The 21,695-nt window shown below is 38.0% G+C and overlaps 1 protein-coding gene across 2 annotated transcripts; it reads left to right on the plus strand.

Annotated features, from left to right (window-relative positions):
• Positions 1–6,761: 6,761 nt before the first annotated feature.
• Positions 6,762–13,126, plus strand: LOC113498909 (fork head domain-containing protein crocodile-like). 2 transcript variants are annotated; one of them, XR_003401055.1, is made up of 3 exons: positions 6,762–7,902; positions 8,071–8,243; positions 11,987–13,126. XR_003401055.1 is itself a non-coding variant. In XM_026879181.1 (2 exons), exon 1 carries the CDS (start codon positions 6,878–6,880, stop codon positions 7,886–7,888), a length of 1,011 nt encoding a protein of 336 aa, XP_026734982.1. In that variant the 5' UTR covers positions 6,763–6,877; the 3' UTR covers positions 7,889–7,902; positions 11,987–13,123. The 2 variants fall into 2 exon arrangements, 1 of the variants encoding a protein (XP_026734982.1); XM_026879181.1 differs by lacking the exon at positions 8,071–8,243 and having other exon boundaries at positions 6,763–7,902; positions 11,987–13,123.
• Positions 13,127–21,695: the final 8,569 nt, after the last annotated feature.

Raw genomic sequence — 21,695 nt, forward strand, 5'->3', positions numbered from 1 at the left:
CATCCTAGTTACCTAGGCAACACGATACCCCTTGGTTAGACTGGTTATCAGACTTTCAAGCTTCTGGATACCTGTAACGACTGTCAAAGATGTATAAATAACAGCCGGGACCCACAATTTAACGTGCCTTCCAAAACACGGAGGAATTCGTTATGACAAAGATGGTCACCCATGTACGTAACAACCACGTCAAGCGTAGCTTAAGCTGTGGTCGATTCACTTATGCAGTTATAGCTTAGCCACGAGCTTCTCTTATAGAACGGTGTTGTTGCAAAGAGAAAAACTTCTTAACTAATTAAAAAGGCAAATAGACACAGTAAGTAGTCTGGATCCGGTCCCAGAAAATCCCATATTCATCTTGTATCCCCTAACAGGCTGGGTGCATCCACTCTATACATTGTATTTACCTACAAAAATGCTCAAGATATACCTTGGTATAGATACTTTTTTTGGGTCTTGCCTTAAGAGTGAAACCGTATTGAACCTATTACTAAGGTCCACCTGCTGAAAGATTCAGCTTCGGCGATCACCGTTCAGTATCACCATACTGAACGGTGTCGCCGAAGCTGAATCTTTTGATTATTATGTTTTTCTATTGTCGCTGTAACAACAAATAATATCTATTTTAAGCAACTATTGGTATGGACTGTGGTCGTTTAATTGATGGATGATTTTTAACCACCGTATTCGAGCGAGGCTTTATTGATTTGGGGCTATTTAATATTTGTCATGTTTAATCTAAATAATAAGAAAAAAATATAATAGATTTTTGAAAATTATTATTTTTTATTATTACATGTAAGTAATGCTGCATACACTAACGGGATGCGACTGATGGTAACGGGATGCGAGGAACAAAACGAATCCACCCCACAGGCTGCCATCCGCTGTGACGCGATCGTGCGGTTTGCAATACATTACGGAGCCGCGCAGGTCTGGGATCAACTTTGATAAATCTTCGCCGGCAGTGCATCGCAACTTCACGTATTTCTCGCGTCATCCAAATGGGCTTTAGTGTGGAGGAATTTTCTTGTGATTTAATTAATTTAATTTCTTTAACACTTAATTTACATGTTTAGTATTTATGTGTGTTTTAAACTGGTATCACCATTCATGGGAATTAACCAATGATAGAAGGTGATAAGTCTATATACGAAACTGACTCCAACTTTAATAAGATAGGATGGTAGGTACAAGCTATTTTAGTGATGGTTTAATTATTAAAAAAGTTTACTTTGTAGGTACCCAATCCCATATTGCTTAAATCGGCATTAACTACAGCCTTTGATTGTGCTGATCACAGATCGTGCTTCACTTATTCGTAAATTATAATACTTTTCTAATGGGAATTTTACAATGAAGGTTTTGACAGCGTAATATCTTTTGAGAATCTTTCGACTCAATGGCTGGTATCTATAGGTATGCCAGAGGGGTCTCTCTTTGGTCTTTTCTTATCATTAGCCTAGCCTTTTCCCAACTATGTTGGGGTCGGCTACCAGTCCAACCGGTTTCAGCTAAGTACCAGTTTTTTACAAGGAGCGACTGCCTATCTGACCTCCTTAACCCAGTTACCGGGGCAACACGATACCCCTTGGTTAGACTGGCTGAAGACTTTTTAAAGCTTCTGACTACCTGTAACGACTGTCAAAGATGTAGGAATAACAGCCGGGACCCACAATTTAACGTGCCTTCCGAAACACGGAGGAACTCGTTATGACAAAGATGCTCACCCATCTACAGACCAACCGCGTCAAGCATAGCTTAACCTGTGATCGTATCACTTATAAGGTTATAGCTTAGCCACGACCTCCTCCTTGGTCCTTTCTTATATCATATAAATATACTTATTTACTTACTTAAATCGTGTCGCGTCAACTTATTTGGGGAGAGGTTAGACAGAAATGAAATGATAATATGTGATAATTTCTGTCTAGTCCTTTCCTAAATAAGAGTCTACTTCTTTAAGTGCTACAACTAGTTTTTCAAAAAAAGAAAAAAATCGTGTCTAATACTTTCCAATTGTCTAACTAAGGGACTAATTTGATTTTCTGTTCTTATACCCAGTCATCATCCCTGTTGTAGGAAACCACAACAGAAGAAAAGATTGCAGCTTTTGTAGCTACCGAGCTCGGAATAGCTATTTAAAAACAATAAAGTAAAGGACAGAACATGGATATAAACTGCACTTATGTGATGATCTTATAAATGAATCATTACGATTAGAGATGCGCCGAATAGTGGTTTCACCGAATAACCGAATGCCGAATACTATTCGGTTTAAAGTTTACCGAACCGAATATTCGGCCGAACTATTCGGTTCAAAATTTTATTGCCTCGCCTCGTAAACAGGTTTCAACATGTCCTTACTTGCCGCCCGCAAGATTAAACATTTAAAAAAATGTTATTTTTTGAGTTTTAACTGTTTAGTTTCAGAAATACCTAACTGTTACTAGCTTTTCGCCCACGGCTTCGCCCGCGTCGAGGTCGGTTATATCGCGTTTCCAAGAGAACTCTTCAAAAGTCCGGGATAAAAACTATCCTATGTTCTTTCTCAAGGTCAACTCTATCTCTGTACCAAATTTCATTAAAATCAGTTCAGTGGTTTAGTCGTGAAAGCGTAACAGACAGACAGAGTTACTTTCGCATTAATAATATTATAGTAGGGAATTAGGGATTATTATCTTGTTCTATGGTTTAAATATTTTGTTTGGCGGTCTAAAAGTATAATTTATAATGAAAGACTGATTAAAGCGTTTTTAAAATTAAAATAAATATTGACTAGAAAGTTGTAAGTAAACTGTTGTTGTTTAAGAAACCAACATGTTGATTTTTGGTTACATTGACACTGAGTTAAAGCTTTTTTGAATTCAACAATTTTTTCATAGTATTCCGTAGGCTTATAACAGAATAAGTTATATCTTTGAGTTCTACATCGGGTAATGTGGCGGAAAAAAAGAACCGAATATATTCGGCACCAAACCGAATGATTCGGCCGAATAACGAATAGTGAAAAAATTGCCGAATACGCCGAATACCGAATAGTTATTTGGCGCATCTCTAATTACGATCATTCCAAGATTCGTCTCAGTCAATTGAATGAAAGCATAGATGACGATGAAGATGGTGATAGATTACGACGTTCATTTGATTTCCAGTTAGTGAAAAAAAAGAGACATGATTTAACTACAGTAAGTACACCTATGGACTTTGTTCATTGGCGGTTGGTCGCTAAACTTATCACGAGGTGTTCGATTATGCTGTATTCAGTATTGGTATGTTGCCTTTGACTGACCATGGTATTAAAAGTATTTAAAAAGATTTTGAGTGTTTTTCATGTCTGTTTCAAAGAGACTGTTGACCCATTGGGCTCTTACTACATATTGCGGCAATAGAGTATAAGACTAAATAATATAAATCTGAGTTATTTGTTTTTTAAACTTTCATTCTATCACACCATCAAAATCATCATCTCAGCCTATCGCCGTCCACTGCTGAACGTAGGCCTCCCCGAAAGAGCGCAAACCATCCCGGTCCTGGGCAGCCCGCATCCATTTGCTGCCAGCCACCTTCTTCAAATCATCGGTCCATCGTGCAGCAGGGCGTCCTACACTACGTTTGCCTAAACGTGGTCTCCACTCCAACACGTGTCTGCTCCATCGACCGTCTGTCCGTCTGCAGACATGGCCGGCCCATTTCCACTTCAGCGTGCTGATTCTGCGAGCAATATCGGTACTTTTGGTTCTCTGGCGGATGACTTCCACGCCATTGCCACGACCGTAAGTTTTTCGCCCCGTGCTGAATTTCCAATTATAGTGTTGGAAAAATGCTTAGACTAATTCGAAAAGTGCCATTAATTCAATGCCTTGTAAATAACTGAATAGTTCCCCTGGAATAATGTTACTTTAATATTTGGTGTTAGGTTCGAATATTGAAACCATTAAGTCAATGTGATGCGGCACAAATAATAAGTTCGGTCTTTTCGGGTCGGCTTCGCGCACTGAGGAGTCTGTACCAGTAGGTAGTTTTTTTTAAGTAGAAGCTACATACTTAGATCTCTTTTTCTACAATATTCGTGTGTGATTTGTGTTAGACTGATTCAAAAAGTTGTTTTTTTTTCCAAATTTTGCGATTTAAAGATAATTGATACGAGTCTCTGAGAAAAAGAGTTGACGGACGGATAGGTTTTTCTTTTATTGGACGAAACCAATATAAAAATAATTTTAAAAGTACAATTCACCCGATAGGCATTTATCCATTCAAAATTTTACTTTGAAATATTTTAATTTCTAGTGAAAATATACGAATCAATGTGAATAATGAAAAAATAACATATGTAGTTGCACTCAGTCTGCCTGTGCGTTACGATAAAACGATCAACGGATTTTCATCAATCGAACAGTACGCTTTATTTGTTAAAAATCTAACAAATTATTTTTATAAGTTTATTTTTAGGCTCTCATATTTCGTGGGTATATTTTGCAAATAATATGCAGTCGTATTGCGCTCTACCTACATAATAGCTAAATTGGGTAAATCTGTGTTGAATTCATTGAGGAGGATTATGGGCTAAACTATGTACGATATGACCAATAGGATAAAATCATTAAAAAGGCGTAATTTCTTTTAACATCGTCCCTGAAATATCTTATCATACTCTAGCTTCATAGTTCTCTAAATTACTTATTATAGAAACATTTATTTTTTCTGTCCCTTCAGCTACCCGTACCTGTAAATTGTTGAATCGATATTGATAAAGAAAATACTTAATTTTGATCGCGAGTGTAAGCGGCGACTAACACTCAGCCTTGGCGTATCCTATAACGACCGTAGAACTTCGAAGAGTAGAGATGTTGAGATATTCCACTCAACACAAACCATGAATTTTGTTGAGTATTAATCTGCAGGTGCATGAGAAAGATCCTTATGGGACGAAAAGCTATGAAAATCAGATTCTCTTCTGAAGGGCAGCAAACGTGTCAGTAAAGGTTCGGACGCTGAAATACAAGAACTGGTGCTAGGTCTTGTAATTCTACAAGAAAGTTAGTACTTGTAAGTCTACGCAAGAACTTTCCAACCGGTATAAAAGTGGGAAAGGGACTAGGGAGCCAATCACCAACAAAATGTATCAGAAATCTTGTCGAAAGCTTTAAAAATGACAGACGCGTACTACTGCAATTAAACCAGTTTTCACGAGTAGATATTAAAAGCATATATCTAATGTATGTGTGAATTGCTGTCACCGATAGACCCACAGAGAGAGTCTGACATTTGCGTTAAATTATAACGTCCCAATTTGCTTTCGTTATAAAAAAATCGCGACAGCAATAATACTCGTACTTATGTGTATCATTTATCTTGTGGCATGTAACGTATTAGCTACTGACTTATTAAGTATAGGTAAGATAAACAGGTCATTTCTATTTTAATTATTAAAACAAATAAGGTAAACGTTGTTCATCACTATTACCTAAGTATTTATTAACTCCGATCCCTAGACAACATACTTTGATAGCAATAAAAATTTAAAAAGTTACCTTACCTTTCTTCAAAAAGCCACCGTATTAGTCACAGTTCGTTGAAGATAAAAAATGTGTAAAACTATTATGCCTAAGGTAGAGACATACCTAGTTTCAGAATAAACATTATATAATTCTTACACACAGTTTTCCCTAGAATCTGTATCAAATATTCCAAAGGTTTTGTATGATTTTTTATGTAGTAGGTACTAGCTTTTGGCGGCGACTCCGTCCACGTGGACTTTCAGGTTACAGCGCGCTGTGGTTCCTGTTTCCCGTTGAAATGTCGGGATAAAATGTAGCCTTGATTACAATTACCCCATTTCCTCAAAAACCACTGTGCACTTATTTAATCATTTTGTGTAAACAATATTCAAGAACAAATTCAAAGCCGTAGTCCATTCTAAAATAAACTTTGATTCCCCTATTACAACCCTTTTTTCCTATGTTCTTAGTCTATCTTCTTTCGTAATCTCCAGACTATCTGTGCAAAAAATTTAGAACATACACACGTCGTACAGAGATACTTTCGCATTTATAATGTTGTTGTTAGTTTGGATACAAAATTTTGTTAGTGGTTTCATAGAACTATGCTTTTTATATTTTTCTGCCAGCACGTGTTTAATATGTTGCCATATCTAGATAACGTTACTAAGCGCTTTAAGTTTTTTTTTATTCCTTTGTAATTTAACCAGATTAAAATGACAAATAAAGCTTACCCGACTTATATTTCATTAGTTAAATAGGTAAAAGTCTACAGTCTACACAATTGTCAACAATAAAAGTTCATCATGTGATCGCACTGATTTGAGGATTAGAACTGAATTGATAAAAAAACTGATCATAATATACCTACCTATATCCTGGTTTACCACATTGTTTAATATTTAGGCTGGTCATCATAGATTCACTTAGCCGTAACCCTATGAACAATTTCATGGTTGAACTAAGTTGTGGTATAGCAAAAGGTTTTTCTTAACTTCATAATTAGACTAGCGAAACATAGTGAATAGAGTATATGGTTGAGTACTCGACAGATGTGTGGACAATGGGTCAGGCTATGGGCTAGGGCGAGGAGTGTCGCTGGTCGCGCGCCGCCCCTCGCGCGGGCGTGGGACAGAGAGGCGGCTGGCGGCGCGCCGGCGGGAGCGAGACGAACGCGCGCCCGCCCGGGGGCGGGGCGCAGCCCGGCAGACACCACCTCTCATTCGTCTCTCGCTTAGCCTCTGCTATGTAAACCGGCCTTGTTGTGAATCTAAACAAAATCGGTCAGTCGTCGTTTTGTTGCCGTGAGAGTAACGCGTTGGAGGTTCCGGGCTTTCGGGTTGAGCATGTTGCGTCAGTGAACGTAGCCGGCCAAAATGCACGCGTTGTTCGGTGAACAGAGTCCGTATGCGTACCGTGGAGGAGCTGGCGGTGGCTACTCAGCCGGTGTTACACCCTATGCCTACGAACAATACCGTTACGGATATGGAGCTCCTTATCTCCATCCCCATCAACAGCACGTCGGTGCTCCTAAGGACATGGTCAAGCCCCCATACTCGTACATCGCGCTGATAGCGATGGCTATACAAAACGCGCCAGAACGCCGCATCACACTAAACGGTATTTACCAATTTATAATGGAACGTTTTCCTTACTACAGAGAAAATAAACAAGGCTGGCAAAATTCCATAAGGCATAATTTGAGCCTAAACGAATGCTTTGTGAAAGTGGCTAGAGATGACAAAAAACCCGGTAAAGGAAGCTATTGGACCCTCGATCCTGATTCATATAACATGTTTGATAACGGTTCATATCTGCGACGGCGGCGTCGTTTTAAGAAGAAAGATGCGCTAAGAGAAAAGGAGGAAGCTTTGAAGAGGCAGCAACAACTGCAACAAGCTCAAGAAGCGCTGGCGGCACAGGAGGCGCTGAGTGCGGCGGACGCGCTGGCGCAGCAGCGTGACGTGAAGCCCGACGTCAAGCCACGCATCTTCGAGTGCCGGCCCAAGCGCGAGCCGGGCGCCGACTGCGCACGCTATGACAAGCCCGTCGACAACCTGGACGACTTCAGCGAGCCTCGGCTGCCTGCTTCGGCCGTCTATTGTTCGCCGCAACCGTACTCGCTAGCAGCCGAGGAGTTCCGCGCAGCTACGTCCGGCTGGTACGCGGCGCCCGAGCCTCCAGCGGAACAGCTGCCGCCGGCGTTCCGCGACCTGTTCGAGCCGCCCAGCTGCCAGCTGGCGGGCTTCCGCGGTGGCTCCCCCGGGCCAGACACCTACCGAGCCTCGCCCCCGCCGCACCACCATTACCGAGCTCCTGCGCCCTCCTACTACCACCACCAGGCGTGCGTCGCCGCCGGACCTGCGCCAGCTCACAAGTCCTACTGAGACCATGCCCTCAGGTGAGAGACCTACATTTCCTTCTTTGAATGCTTGCGCTCTGCGATGTTCTTTCCTGTGTGGTCTAGCGTTCGCGAATTCCGCTGTGCGTGTTGGTCGGCTGCTCCATCGGTGCGAGGAGGGAGCGCCGGTGTGCATCGAGACACTTCGTGACGTGGTTGTGGTTGCAGGAGGCCGGCATCGCTCGGCGCCGAACGGATTTAGCCGCACGCGTCAGTTCCAGAGCGGATAAATATAGCGCAGTAGCCGGAGATGCCGTGGAGGCAAGTGGCGGCGCGTCGATAACCACTGTTTACAGATCGGCGGCCGACCCTGCCGCCTCCCGCTCCGTTCACACCTATAGGTATGTCGAAAGTGAACATGTGTTGGAATGCTAGATGTAACAATGATAGGCAATGGTGGCTGGGTGAGCTCCGTCGGCGCCGCGCACTGCTAGCATGCGGTGCAGCGTGCTGACAAAGGCGAAGACGAAACTGGCATGCCCGAGGTGTTGTCACTCGGACAATTCTTTTCCCAGCATCGAGTCGGCTATCCCATAGTCGGCACGGGTAAAGTCAACGGCGTTTCACCCCGTAAACATGAAAATAAAGTGTGTGCAGGACCCACCGTTGTCGTGGTTGCTGTCGCCGCAGTCGGGCGCCATTACCGCTACTACCGTACTCGCACTTGCGTTCTGAGCTCTACAGCTGATGCCGTTTCTACTTGTTTCTATTTGCTATCTCTCACTTTTGTTACTTTATTTGACAGTTACTTTCGGGTTTTAGTATTGAAAAGAAGTAGGTTATCAAAAAATATTCACTTAAAATTTAAATCAAAGTTGAAAATTAATGAATATATAGAAACACATCAAACCTTGTCCACAAAATTTACAGAGAATTCCTTAAGAGAAAACTACACAAAATTTCCCGGCTCAAAATATTTGTAAACATTCATAAACCGGATAGATAGGTTCAAATGTATATTTCAAATGAGTAAATAAACAAAGCAATTTATACCTAGTTCAGATCGAAGCTAAGTAAAACAAAATCAACAAAAAATACCGTGAGTGTTCGAGGCACAGTCTGTTGTTTTATATTCTGTCAAACAACTGACCATCTGGTGACCAAGTGCTTAACCACAGGAAAAAATAACAAAGCATGCTTGGGAACCTGCTGCTAACGGCCAACTAGCATGTTTCCCGGAGGGAACCGAATTTACTTAACTATCAACAATGTGGCAGTTAAGAGACAGGGATTACTAAAAGTCTATTAAAATTATGAACATAAATAGTCACTAAAATCAATGCATTGTTCAGAAGTTATCAATAGTCTGCATATTTTATTCGATCGGATTTCTTAGCCGAATTATAAACTGTTCTCTCGATTCTTTAAAAAGTACGAGAACAATCTTATTAACAGTTACGGTAAAATTTCTCCATCACAAAGCTTTTGTTAAGAAAAAATAAGAAGTGTCGTCATATCTAATTGGAGCGATTTTTTATTTAAATTATCTTGTCGCGTTATGGTGCAGATATATTATCTCACTTGTGCTCCTTAAGATTAAAAACAAGTAGTGATCAATTACCTTCTGACGGAGAGATTCATGAGGAATTAACATCCAAGTATTTATCTGCTAAAAAATTGCTAAAAACTGTACGTACTCCTTTTACATTCTATTCTTTTCCTTGTATTTACCGGGTATTTATATAAAATTTATATTTATATAAACATATATTATCTTAATTAACAGATTTGAATCGCTATTTGCAAATCATTGTGCTTGTTATTTCGCATCACCACCATAATTCACCATTATTTATCGAAACTATTTTTTTTGTACATTTCTCTTAAACACAGATTTCACTGCAATTACTTGATTTCGCAGTGCGCGCTTAGGTTTTTGATTATATTATCTGCGTTTTTTTAAAGGAAATTTAGTTAGTATTAGGTAAATGAATTGTAGATAAACTTACTTTCATATACTACAGGGAAAATACTTCGCTCTCGAAAGCGTTTTAAGAAATTCAAATCAAAAACACCTTTTTTGGTGTAACTTGCCATTTACAATTGTACGTAAACTTAAGTATTATCTAAGTAATAGGTGGTAGATACATTAGAACTATAAAAACGTTGGGAGTGTCGAAACGGCAGTAGGAGGACCGGAGTACCTCATAAACATCAATGTCGTAAAACATTACGATTGAAAGCCATAAATATGTTAACATCCCACTGTATTCCATAAAACATAGATATGTACATACGGTTTTATTTATTAGGTGTCGGCCAATACTTATCGAGTAAACAGCAGTTTATTCTGTATGCAATATATAGTTTATTGTTGTTATTCTAACCGAAAATAAAAGATTATCATGTAGATTTTTCCTTAAACCTAGTTCATTTTTTGCCCCGTTAATGTCATAGTTGCGCTCTCGTTTTTTTACTATCTATTAAATTAAACCTTTAGGAATTTTAGTACGTAGTAACGTACCTACCTATGTTTATAACCTATCTACTTCCTTACACTTGGGATGAATGCTATAAAACTTATTAAAAATGATTTAGTTATTTAAAAGCTAATTTTTTTTAAAGGTATCTTATTGACAAAATATATTTAAGTTTTCGATATATTTCATGACGAATTGAAACTTGGTGTGAAACATTTGTTATTCCAATGGACATACCTTGATAAAATATCAACGCTTATTAAAATGGGATACTTCTACCAACTATCAAGACCTTTGTTTTGAGAAGCATTTTGTAGCTTGTCCCATTCGTTACCTATCATAGTGTACCTACCCACCATCTCAACACGAGCTTAAATATAGGCTGCAACATACATAATAGGTCTCTGGTTCATTCCTTTCCTCAGATTGATGGCTGAATTAATCAGTCTGTGTCTGTGTACTTTAATTTGTTGATACAGGGTGAAGGTACACCGTTGAGTAATAGCATCTATTATCACTTACTGATTGATAGCTCAATCAAATCTTGACACTACCCTGAAATCAAATGCCTAATGTACTGAGATTAGACACGCGACTTCATGTTAGTGCTAAACAATTTTGAATGACAACATCAGTCGTCCCGCCGTTTACTGCAGGTCTTCATCGGCGTTTAATCTATTGATTAACGGTTTATCCGGATGTTGCGTCTATGATAACAAACTTTTCCGTCGTATTTCCCATGGCTTTATGGAAGATTACTATGGCTTAGTTTTCGTTTATTGACTAGGGTGGTTTCAATTTAGAAAGTAGGTAAGGAAGATACCCAAAACCGTTTGTTGACGCAATGTAATCGTAATAGTATTAACACTGCATATTCCTCCTCACACTACTATAAGAAGGCGCCCCTAGATGTTATTTAGCTTTCCTACTTTTTGACAAAAGTTGTTATTATAATAGTTGAACTACTCAAAACACTTGGACCTCACATTCCATGCCATCCACATTTCCATTCTGCTAGATAGGTACCAACTAAGTGACGTAGCAAATTATATTTACATACTACTGAAAATAAATTTTAAATTTAATGCTATAAAACCTACATTTTTTTTCCGATTACATCCCCTTAAACGACAGCAAATTTAAATGTCGTCCTCCCCAACCAATTGTTTCCGGCAGCTTAGTTTAAAAGGTAAAACGTTGAGCAAGTTGTCAGCTCGTCTACAGCTATCTACATTAATCCTAAAGAGATTAAAGCCAGCAAAAAATAATCTTTTAAAGACATCCGGCCGCCTCTGTATAAAAGAATAAGGTCTGACTAAAATGTTTATCTCCCAAAATACCGATATCTATAATTTTTTGGCGAGGTTGTAATAATTTTAGGGCTTTGAGAGGTTGTCTTGACTGAATAGTTTCCTAAACTGGAACAGCCCAATAGCCAAGTATCATTTCAACAACCGTTAGCGTTGATAAGAAAAACCTGTGTTGAAAATGACAGTGACTAATCGAAAATAAATGTCATTTCCATACATTTTTGTAGACATGCCACTTCCTTCGCTATTAGTTTCAATGATTCCTTTGCAAGATACGAAAGAATGTACGTTTCTAATCTCATTTAGAAAAAGCATAGATAAACTGTTATTTGAAATTGTTTTCATTTGCCGCAGGTATGACGATGTAAGAAGACAGCGGGAGGCTGAATGGTGGGCAAGGCGAGAGTATTTAACGTTCCTGGAAGACACGTCAACGTAATGTTGTGAGAACTCAGTTGTTATGAGTGGTGCAACTTATTCACGAACGCTATTCACGCTGTCACGTGTCTCTGCTCGAGATACCGAATGATAGTGCCAGAAGACTTATTTTAGTATGTATATTCGTTCACCTATGAACTTAATATAATTAGTAATTAATAACGAAATCCGAAAATTCCGAAGTAGATTTCAATTTATTGATGTAGGCCGCGACGTATCGTTATCTCAGTATTAAACAATTACAGTATTATGATCTACATAAAACGTACGTCGATTTAACTTAATATGTAAACGAGTATTAGTTAAAATGTAAATAGTTATAAATAACTAGTTTTTCTATTAATGTAGGGCCCCTGTTAGTGAAATTATGAGGGGATGTGCTGTTATTCTAGTCTGCTACTTTTGGGCAAAATATTTGTGTAATAGCAACATAAACCGATTTCTTACTTAAGACATAAAAATAGTCGAAGATTAATTAATTCGCATCTCAAAGTAATAGAGGAAGTTGTCAAATATTAGCTTCTTAATATTACTGGACTTCTTACATTTTATTACATTTCGACCTGATTTGTTGTTTTCTAAAGGATGTACAGAATAAATTAAGTGTGTTGATTTTAAACAGTTGTACTTAACACAGTAAATAATCGTGGCTAGATTTTTTCATCAGGAAAACTTAGAACTAGTTTTTTATATGCTCTGAAAATTAATAACTATGATTGTTTGTTTTTATTATTTTCATTCATTAAAAGATCTGTGTTATGCCTTTTGAGATACATCATAATGTAAGCATACCTAGTTGTCAAAATATCTCATACATTTATACCAATAGTTGCATGTTTCTTCCGACTAAAAAGTTTAAAGAGTACTCACGTCTGAGTGTCACAGGTAAACAACAATACAATAAGCCACATTTACAATTCACATAATGTTAAATACGCGTAACAGATGAAAGTTCAAGAGTGTCAAAAACTGTCGGAAAGTGAACAAATTACTTAAACTAATCAATAAATTAAAACTCAGAAAGATGGCCTTTTTTTCGTATACACTTTAAAATTCTTTTTTTTTTTAATAAATAACCTGTCGTTTTGTAAATGTAGCTTTTAAACCTGCCTGAAAGATACTACTGTTAAAATGTCCATAAAACAATTTTAGTCTATAAATGATAACATTTTGGTAGGTTAGAAAAATAGAAATCATTTGTAAATAGGGCTAAGAAAACGATCATCCGTTTTATATAAAAGGATTTGATAGATTAATATTTAATTTGCTACGATTCACTATCACTATAGAAAATCTTTGTCACGAAAAGATACATTTTCACATTTTCCACTGGTTGGAGTTTATTGTAAATATAAATGTAATTTGTGCAGTAAATAGATAATTAAAAGCATCTGAGTTCTGTTTTCTTGGACAAACTATGTTAAAACTACATTAAAGTTAGGTACGAGTAAGTTTACACATAGAAAACTCATTTGGTAAACACAAATGTGAACTAAAATCACCGTTAGCAGTTAAGTATGTTCAAAATATATTTCATTTCAAAGCTAAGTGAGTCCTCCAACTCTGTAAATTAAGTTATCGTAGTAAACAGATTTCTCAAAGATCACAACCACTTTTAATTTATAATTAATATATTAAAAGTAATGCAACTATTCGCTAATTATTATTTTTTAGAATGACATTCAACTGGGGAGCAGGAACTATCAACAAAGCAAACGTTACACGAAGGGCCTGTTTTACCACTGCCAAATAAGTTAACGTTAAATTACTTGACAGATTATTTAATACAAAGAATGACAAGTTTTCCATTTATCTGCCAGATAGCGGCTGATCGGTTGTGAAACAGGCGCTTAGCATAGAAATAGACTAATTTATGCATTACTATCTTTTCGCCCGCGGCTTCGCCCGCGTCGTTGGTCGATTATATCGCGTTTCCAAGGGAACTCTTCAGAAGTCCGGGATAAAAACTATCCTATGTTCTTTCTAAAGGTCAACTCTATTTTTGCTGCAACTCTAGTTCAGTGGTTTAGACGTGAAAGCGTAACAGACAGACAGACAGACGGATAGAGCTCGCGGCGAACCGCGCGGCGCCGACGCACGCCGTCTTTTCAAAGTTAATACAGACTTACGCTTGACTAATATTTTTCAATTTTCTATATTTCCATACATTATTGACGACTTCACCAGTGTTCCCAGTTCACTTGATATCCTGTCATTGCATTATTATATCGTTGCAATTACTTAGTGAATTGATAGATACTTATTAGCTGACAACTTTGTGATAATTATCGTAATCGTGTGTATATACATGTATTTAATGATAATAAATGTTTATTTGTATTTAGCATATCGACTTGAATGTTTTTTCTTTTATCCTTTCCAGAATAAATCTTCAGTTGAAATTGAATTGATAACATAATAGAAACTGATCTTAATTACACCTAGATATCACTCAAAATTTTATCTAGTTTCTGACAAAACCTGATTCCTTTAATTTAACCTCCTCTTTTTTAACTCTTAATAAATATTATGTTAATTAAAACCACTATTTGCAAACTTGTTGTTATAATTAACTTCTTTTCTTCTCCTTATGGCGGTGGTTAGGTTAGGTTAGGTTAGCTTGATATAGTCCTCCTTATATCAATTTCTGATCCCAATTTTCAACCAAAAATCCTTAAAACCGAGCTATTTCCAAGACACGTAAAAATTTCACTATGGATCGAGTCTCAAGAAAAAAAACGTATGTCAGTCGTTCGTTAGTGAGTAATAATTTTAGCTTGTTTGTAGTGTGAATGAAACGAAGCGCACAAGTGGCCTCTCAAACGATTGGATACGGAACTGATTTTATCGAATCATCACTCAATCAAACGTAGGTAGGTACACATTTTTTTTTTAAGTTGAAGCAGAGCCATTGAAAATACGTGTCAATAAAATTAGGCAGGCAAGTAGGTAGTTCAAGTATGTTAAATGAATAGGTTGCGCTGAAACGTGCTGCCTCTAAGACAGGTTAGCGCCTGAGTGGCGTTGTTTTTTAGGATTTAAACCAAAACAATAGATTTGTTTTGTTTTTATAGTTTATTGTTGATACCCTTGCGAGGGTTTGAGGTTCAAGTGCAATGGTTAAGGGTGTCGAGTTGGCTCAAGTCTTAAGTTAAGCTTAGACTAAAGTCAGAGATTTGTCGACCTATACAATTGGATAAGTCTAGCAATTCAAGTAAATCGGAATTTAAATGTTGTCGACACAATCTGTTGTGGAATTAGCCACTACAATTGTGGAATCGTCCAATGGCGGTTAAAGCCTGCGCTCACAAAAACTTCACAGTTCTCAAACCCATGAATAGCACTTGAATAGAATTCAACCTCTTTAGCTTCAAGAAAATCAAAATTTTAAATATTCATCTAAAGTACAACAACATTTGCAGACCCAAATAAAACTATGTTAACAGATCACAAAATCAAACATCGAATAAATTAAAGATTAAAATATCAGTGTTGAACAGATGATATCCCGCCTACATTCCAACGTTGGCTTAAAAACATCAAGTGCCATTGAGGAGCTGCGGCCACAATAATGGGCATACACCCACTAAGTCTAGGACTGGGGACCCTTCGCTCCTTCTGGCTCACCACAGCGGAGGGGTCATTGTTACTGTCCCAGCGAGACGTCAGCTACCACTTGTATGGCGGATTCCTAAATGACAAGCCACCGCCCGCGTTGATGTCAACTGCTTCAATGTTTTTGTTGTTCTTTTATCGAAAGTGTAATTCTCGTATGGGATATCTAACAACAGTATTAAGGAATGTACAGACAAGAGTTTTAAGTATTAATTTTGTTTCTATTGAAGTCGTAGAAACGTTGACCCACCGGCCACCGTAAAACTTAACGCCAGCATGCCCAAAATACCTATATGCTAAAATATCCGGGGTACTTCGCCTTAGCCTTGTACCAGGGACAATGGTCACGGGATACATTGCACTGAGATACCAGGACTATCTTTACCTATGTACTACAACTCCGTCAATATACAAGTCACAACAGATCGTCTTTCAGCAGACTTGTTCTTAATTAGTTTCTCTATGCACTCTGAGTACTCAGACCCATTTGTTTACAAATAATTATTTCGTTAACCACATTCACATTTGTGAAGACATTGTGGAAGGTAAGGGGTGCTTATTTTGGCAGAACATCACTGTATCGGTCAATGAACCGATGTTTATTGTTTTTCTACAACAGTGGTGTTGATATTGGCACAAATTCTATTTGTTTAAAATGTTAAGTCTCGTACAAACAGGTAGATTTACGTAACCATGGCCTTATAATAACACAATACGAACCCGAGCCACGTTGCGCCAGATCTGTGTGCGATTATGTATTTTTAAATGTGAATGACTTGCCCATGGTAGCCCTCCGATTTCTTCTGAGTTTAATTATTTTAATGTTCAGTCTTTTTTCTTCTACAACCTAGTTCTGACTTCTTCTTACTGCCTACGCCTTAACTCCAAACTTTCTCTAAGTAAATAATGCCAAGTAAAAACAAACGCCATTATCAAAAACATAAGATACTTACAAAAATAAATGAGTAAGGCGCCCCGTACGTATACTTTAAGTTGGCAACTTTAAAATAAGTCAAAATGAGTCAGAGCATTACTTTCTCGGAGATCGGAGGTCAACAACCAACTCATCTGTATGGATTATCTCTGTCTTAACGCGATAATTTAATCTTTTGTTTATCCAATGCCTCTAATAGTCCCGATGCACCGGAACGGTAAGCATCTGAGCACAGTCATGTATCATACTCCAACATATAAGAAAATAATCCATCCGCTTGAATTATGGCCGGGGGTTGATATTACAACGAGCTTCGACGTTTCAAGAAAGTCTCAATTAAAGAATAAGTTATAGCATCTAAAATTTTGTTAGTCTTGAAGTACCTATAAATTCTAAATTTAGATGTATTCCTAAGTAATCCTGTTTGATGAATGTTAGGGTTGCGTTATTTGGTTTTTATCGCTGAATTAGAGCTCCGAAACCGTTTGACTAGTCAATTGGTAAAATGGAATACGAACCCTCAGAAAATAAGTTTCTGTCAAAATGGCGTCCCGCCCTTTGGCATTGTTCCCCTCCTAAGTCCGCCCCTCTTGTCACAACTGTCAGTCTGTACATCGAAGGCAATGCCGCATTAAACATTTCAGCGTCGTTTGTAAAATTACCTACAGGGAAAGCCACACTAAAAAGTAGCTGAAAATATTAAATCGATTTAAAACTGAAAAATACATTTACTTCTAAAGTAAATGTATAAGTGAGAAAGTTTTAATTAAATCTAGTTCCGTGGCGTTTTCCGATAGATTTCCTATTTCTAATCGCATTAAAATCTCAACATTGGAAATCCGAGAAACGCGAGCGGCCACCACCCGCAGTCTAGTCGAAAAGCAATTTGATTTGACGGCTATCTCACCTCCTACTACGTTTATATCGAAAGCTAGATAAATATTTATTTTATCGAATCTAATTTGGCACGAAACTGGCTCCAGATCGCCGCCCTTTCGGCCAAAATGTTTCTAATACAAAATTGAATGAATTTAAGTAAAACACCGAAAGTAAATCCCAAATGTGTGGACTTATAGTTAAACATTTACGATGTTAATAAAACAGTTTCGTCGCTTTCCACGTCAGTGAGAATTGGTCCCGAATGTGATGGACTGATGGGATATCTATACAAATGATATTTAAAATGTTAAAAAGTATAACACATGTCGGAAATGACAGGGCACAGCCGGCGGTGTGCGGCGCGCCGGCATGCCACCGGGTTCGGCTCTCGGCTCGGGTATCTTACGGTATACACGTTTTAGTTTACGTTTACATTACTAAGCACTTGTTGAGTAAATAAATAAAGACGTTTTAAAATAAACTTTACTATTAATCCGTGACTTAGTAACGTTTACATAACCGTGAGATCGGTGATGGGTATGGACAGACACGCAATACAGTGCACAGCTTTACCACACTCGTCCGTCGTTAATATGCCGCTAATATTTCGCCGCGTAACCCATGTGTTTTCCTGGCTATGGTCTTCCTGGCAAAATACTAAGATTTCAGTAAGAAAAAAACCAGAACTATTTTTTTGTGTCCTCCCAAAGTCTACACTGTGTAGTGTGTTAAATTGAAGTGGAGCTAGCTATAGTTTCCTTCTTATTAATCAAATTCGTTAAAATCGTTGACACCGAACATGGCGCTATGGGATTTAAGATTTCTGACAAAAAGCTACAAGGTAATATCGTGTCAACATTTACAACGAACTAATTACATTACATGCACAATTAATCGTAGCCGCCGGTAGTTCGGTGTTCGACGATTTGTTATAAATAAAACAAAATGTAAATATCTGCTCATTCATCAAGTGTGGCGGCTACAACACAATTAGGTGTTTCCCTGAAGCGATCGCGCCGTCCGCGTCGTTCGACCGCCTGCGAACTGTCATTACAAAAATAGTGGCCCCAGAAAGGGTAGTCCGAGACATGTCCCATATGGACCCGAGTGCAATGCCGCAAGTTATTTTAACTTCTTTCATTGCCGTACAACAGCTCTCCGTTTGGTTTCATATCGTTTTTGAACGCATTGTTTGAATGTGATGATGAATACGAAGGCCATATATTGTCTACGTTTCCTGGATCCTGTTAGACCGTGATAGTACATCAGGGACGGGGACAATACAAACTTATGATTGTTTTGTCATTGTTCAGAGTACGATATTTATCATTATAATCTTACTTACCAAGTTTCAGCTGTTAATGTAATATAGTATAGTCATAGTAATACACTCACGGCTAGTCACGAATTTGTCATCAGTAAGGCTAGTATTATGAATGGCACCAGAAAGGCTTTAATTGGAACTAGTAAAATATTTACCATAACAAAAGTAATAAACAAAAAATAAGACCGCGTATATTGCGACTCGAGCTGGTGCGTGGGTTATTTGCTTACTGTTTCGAAAAGCGAGGAGATCTTTCAAAAGTTATTTAGTTTACATACGCAACGTGTCGGTCGGCTAACTGTCGAATAAGTTTTTAAACAAAAAGTAAATGTTACAAGCGATCTCCGGCAGATTTACGTTATGATTCCGATCACTTTGATCAATTCGCACGTTCTTTTGTTAACAATCCCGTTGTTTTCAACGTCCTCGTATTGTTCTGTGTGTTTACTCGCCTGTATTCTAGGTTCAGGTTTAACAATGCAAGACAGTCCCTGAGTTCCAATTGATTCTAACATTACCTTACACGTTCACGAAGCGTTTGTATCCCGACAATAAATCTTTACATCAACATTAACACAAATTAGACATTCGTGACAAATAGATGTGATGGAAATAGAAACGCTGACAGTGGAACACACGTCGATCTGTTCGCGTGCTAATGCTGGCTTCACATTCCATTTTTCATGTTAAATTTAAAATAGTGGGAACTATGTTTTTGTCCGTGTGTAATAATAGGTACATTATGTTGAAATGTTACAGGAAGACGTCGTTGAACATAACTCGAGAATTTATTCTAAAACATTATCTAGCGATCATCATAATGTAAATATGTAATGCATTTAAAATACGGTCGGTTAAGCAATAGGTAGGGTATTTGACATGAAAAATGGGCAGTACGGGGACGGTCCTATCGTTGGTTTTTGAAATGAACAAATATTTATCGAGTTCCAAAAATGTTTGTCCGGTAACCTCGTATAGGTTACATGCACATGCATCAAGAACCAATATATACATAGATGTTCGCCTAGAAAAAATAAAAAATAGGGAGTCGGCATCAATAAATCGATTTGGAAATTGTTTGTTGAAGGGTGGGCCCGAGGTATTTAAAGAACAATTAGTCGGCTGCTTCCCAGCCCTCAGGGCAAATATTTGCCTATTCCCGCCAACCCTCGTTTGGGCCAATGCCGCCTCGGGCGTCGTTGGAAACGGTTTATAGCTAAATGTTTGCCCGCTCTCCCCAATGTACTTAGCTATAAGTAAACTTCCCCTCCTGACAGCTCCAGTAATCATAATTTACATTCTACTGTCATCGAGGAAATTTTGATCGACTCAAGGTTTGTGTAAATGTTGGGATTATTTGAGGTAAAACAGGTTCTGTGTCAAAATTTCTGATCGATAACATTAGAACCAATATAGGTACCTAGAACATTTAAAGCTGCATAACCAATTCAGCCTTAACCCATTTAATAACTCAACTGTTAATTACTATAAGTATAAAAAACAAAGTGTCTTATTTTGAATTGTAAGCAAATGTTGAACACATTTGACATGACGAAAGCATCTCTAAAACGTGGTTTACTTGATATTGTGACATAAAGATTAGTAGGGATTCGAGTTGGCCGGCTGTATTTTAATGCTGTTTTACAAGAGATTAAATGCCGACAATGTTTTGATTTCTTTTAAAATAACATCTCGTTAGTCTTTTACCGCGAACTATGCGATCTCGAATTTTATGTCGCCAATAAATATTTCACAAAATTAAGTATTGAGTATTTACAAATTTTATAACTGTTGGTATTCAGGTGTTCAAGAATGACTTCGTATTGGTTGGAAAAAAGACTACAAAACAATCGTTAATATCGAAATCATTACCGCAAAATACGGATACTGAGCGAAGATGCGTTTTCGGTTCCAAGCTTGAATTACTACCCATTAACCTACGATTTATAAATCGGACGCGTAATCGAGTCGCCGACTAATAGTTGTCTAATTGATTAAAAAAGGCACTGCGTTACTTGGCTAGCGTAAGGTGACCACCACGGCGAGTCGCCGCCGGCGGTCCGGGCGTACTTACAAAAATACCAGAATGTAATTAAATGTGGATAACTTGCGCTTTATAGACGGCTGCGCGCGCCTGTGTTTGTTTAGTTTGTTATATATGTGTTTTTACGCAATCTGGAAGTCGTAAATTGTGAACACCAAATTATGTCGTTCACTAGAGTGAGGTTACCTTTCCTCATTTTTATTTTTTAGATTTTGACTTTGTTTCACCTTTATGGACAGCTTTAGTAAGAGTAACAATACGGAAACCTCAAAGAAATACACCAAATTTACTTTTATCTTTCCAAGATTGTTTTCGACCTAGGAAAAAAAAAATGTTTGATTCTTACGACACTAAGATTTTCCTTATTAATGTGGCATCCCCTCTTATAACTAGATGTATAAAGATAAATAAATTCACCCATTTGTTTTTCCAAAACCTAAGGTTTTCCCGATTCAATTTTCTTATTTAGTGCCCAAGTGAAGGGTGACGATATCTGGCTGATGTCCATTGTAGTCTGACATTAAAAAAAATCAAATTTCAATAAATTGCTTTTGACTTTTTTATTTATGATACGCCTTTATGCCTTTTGAGTTTGTGCCACTGGACGTATGGGAATAATGTACTGTGCAAAATACATAAGCGAGTTGGCTGACTCTACCTCGACCACGCTCTTCAGCCCCCACTACAGACCCAGAGGCTACAAGACTATTAAATTTGTGAAAGCGTGACGCCGCTCTACGGTGTGTACTGCCATCTCGCTTAGCTCCCCATAAAACTGCGGCAATCAAATAGAACTAATATGAAAATACAAGAGACACAAACATTCAAA

The sequence above is a fragment of the Trichoplusia ni genome, chromosome 1, assembly GCF_003590095.1.
Source record: "Trichoplusia ni isolate ovarian cell line Hi5 chromosome 1, tn1, whole genome shotgun sequence".
NCBI lineage: Eukaryota > Metazoa > Arthropoda > Insecta > Lepidoptera > Noctuidae > Trichoplusia > Trichoplusia ni.

What these genes read in the sequence shown, in the direction of transcription:
- LOC113498909 (XM_026879181.1), top strand. Translation starts at nt 6,878, where the DNA reads ATGCACGCGTTGTTCGGTGAACAGAGTCCGTATGCGTACCGTGGAGGA.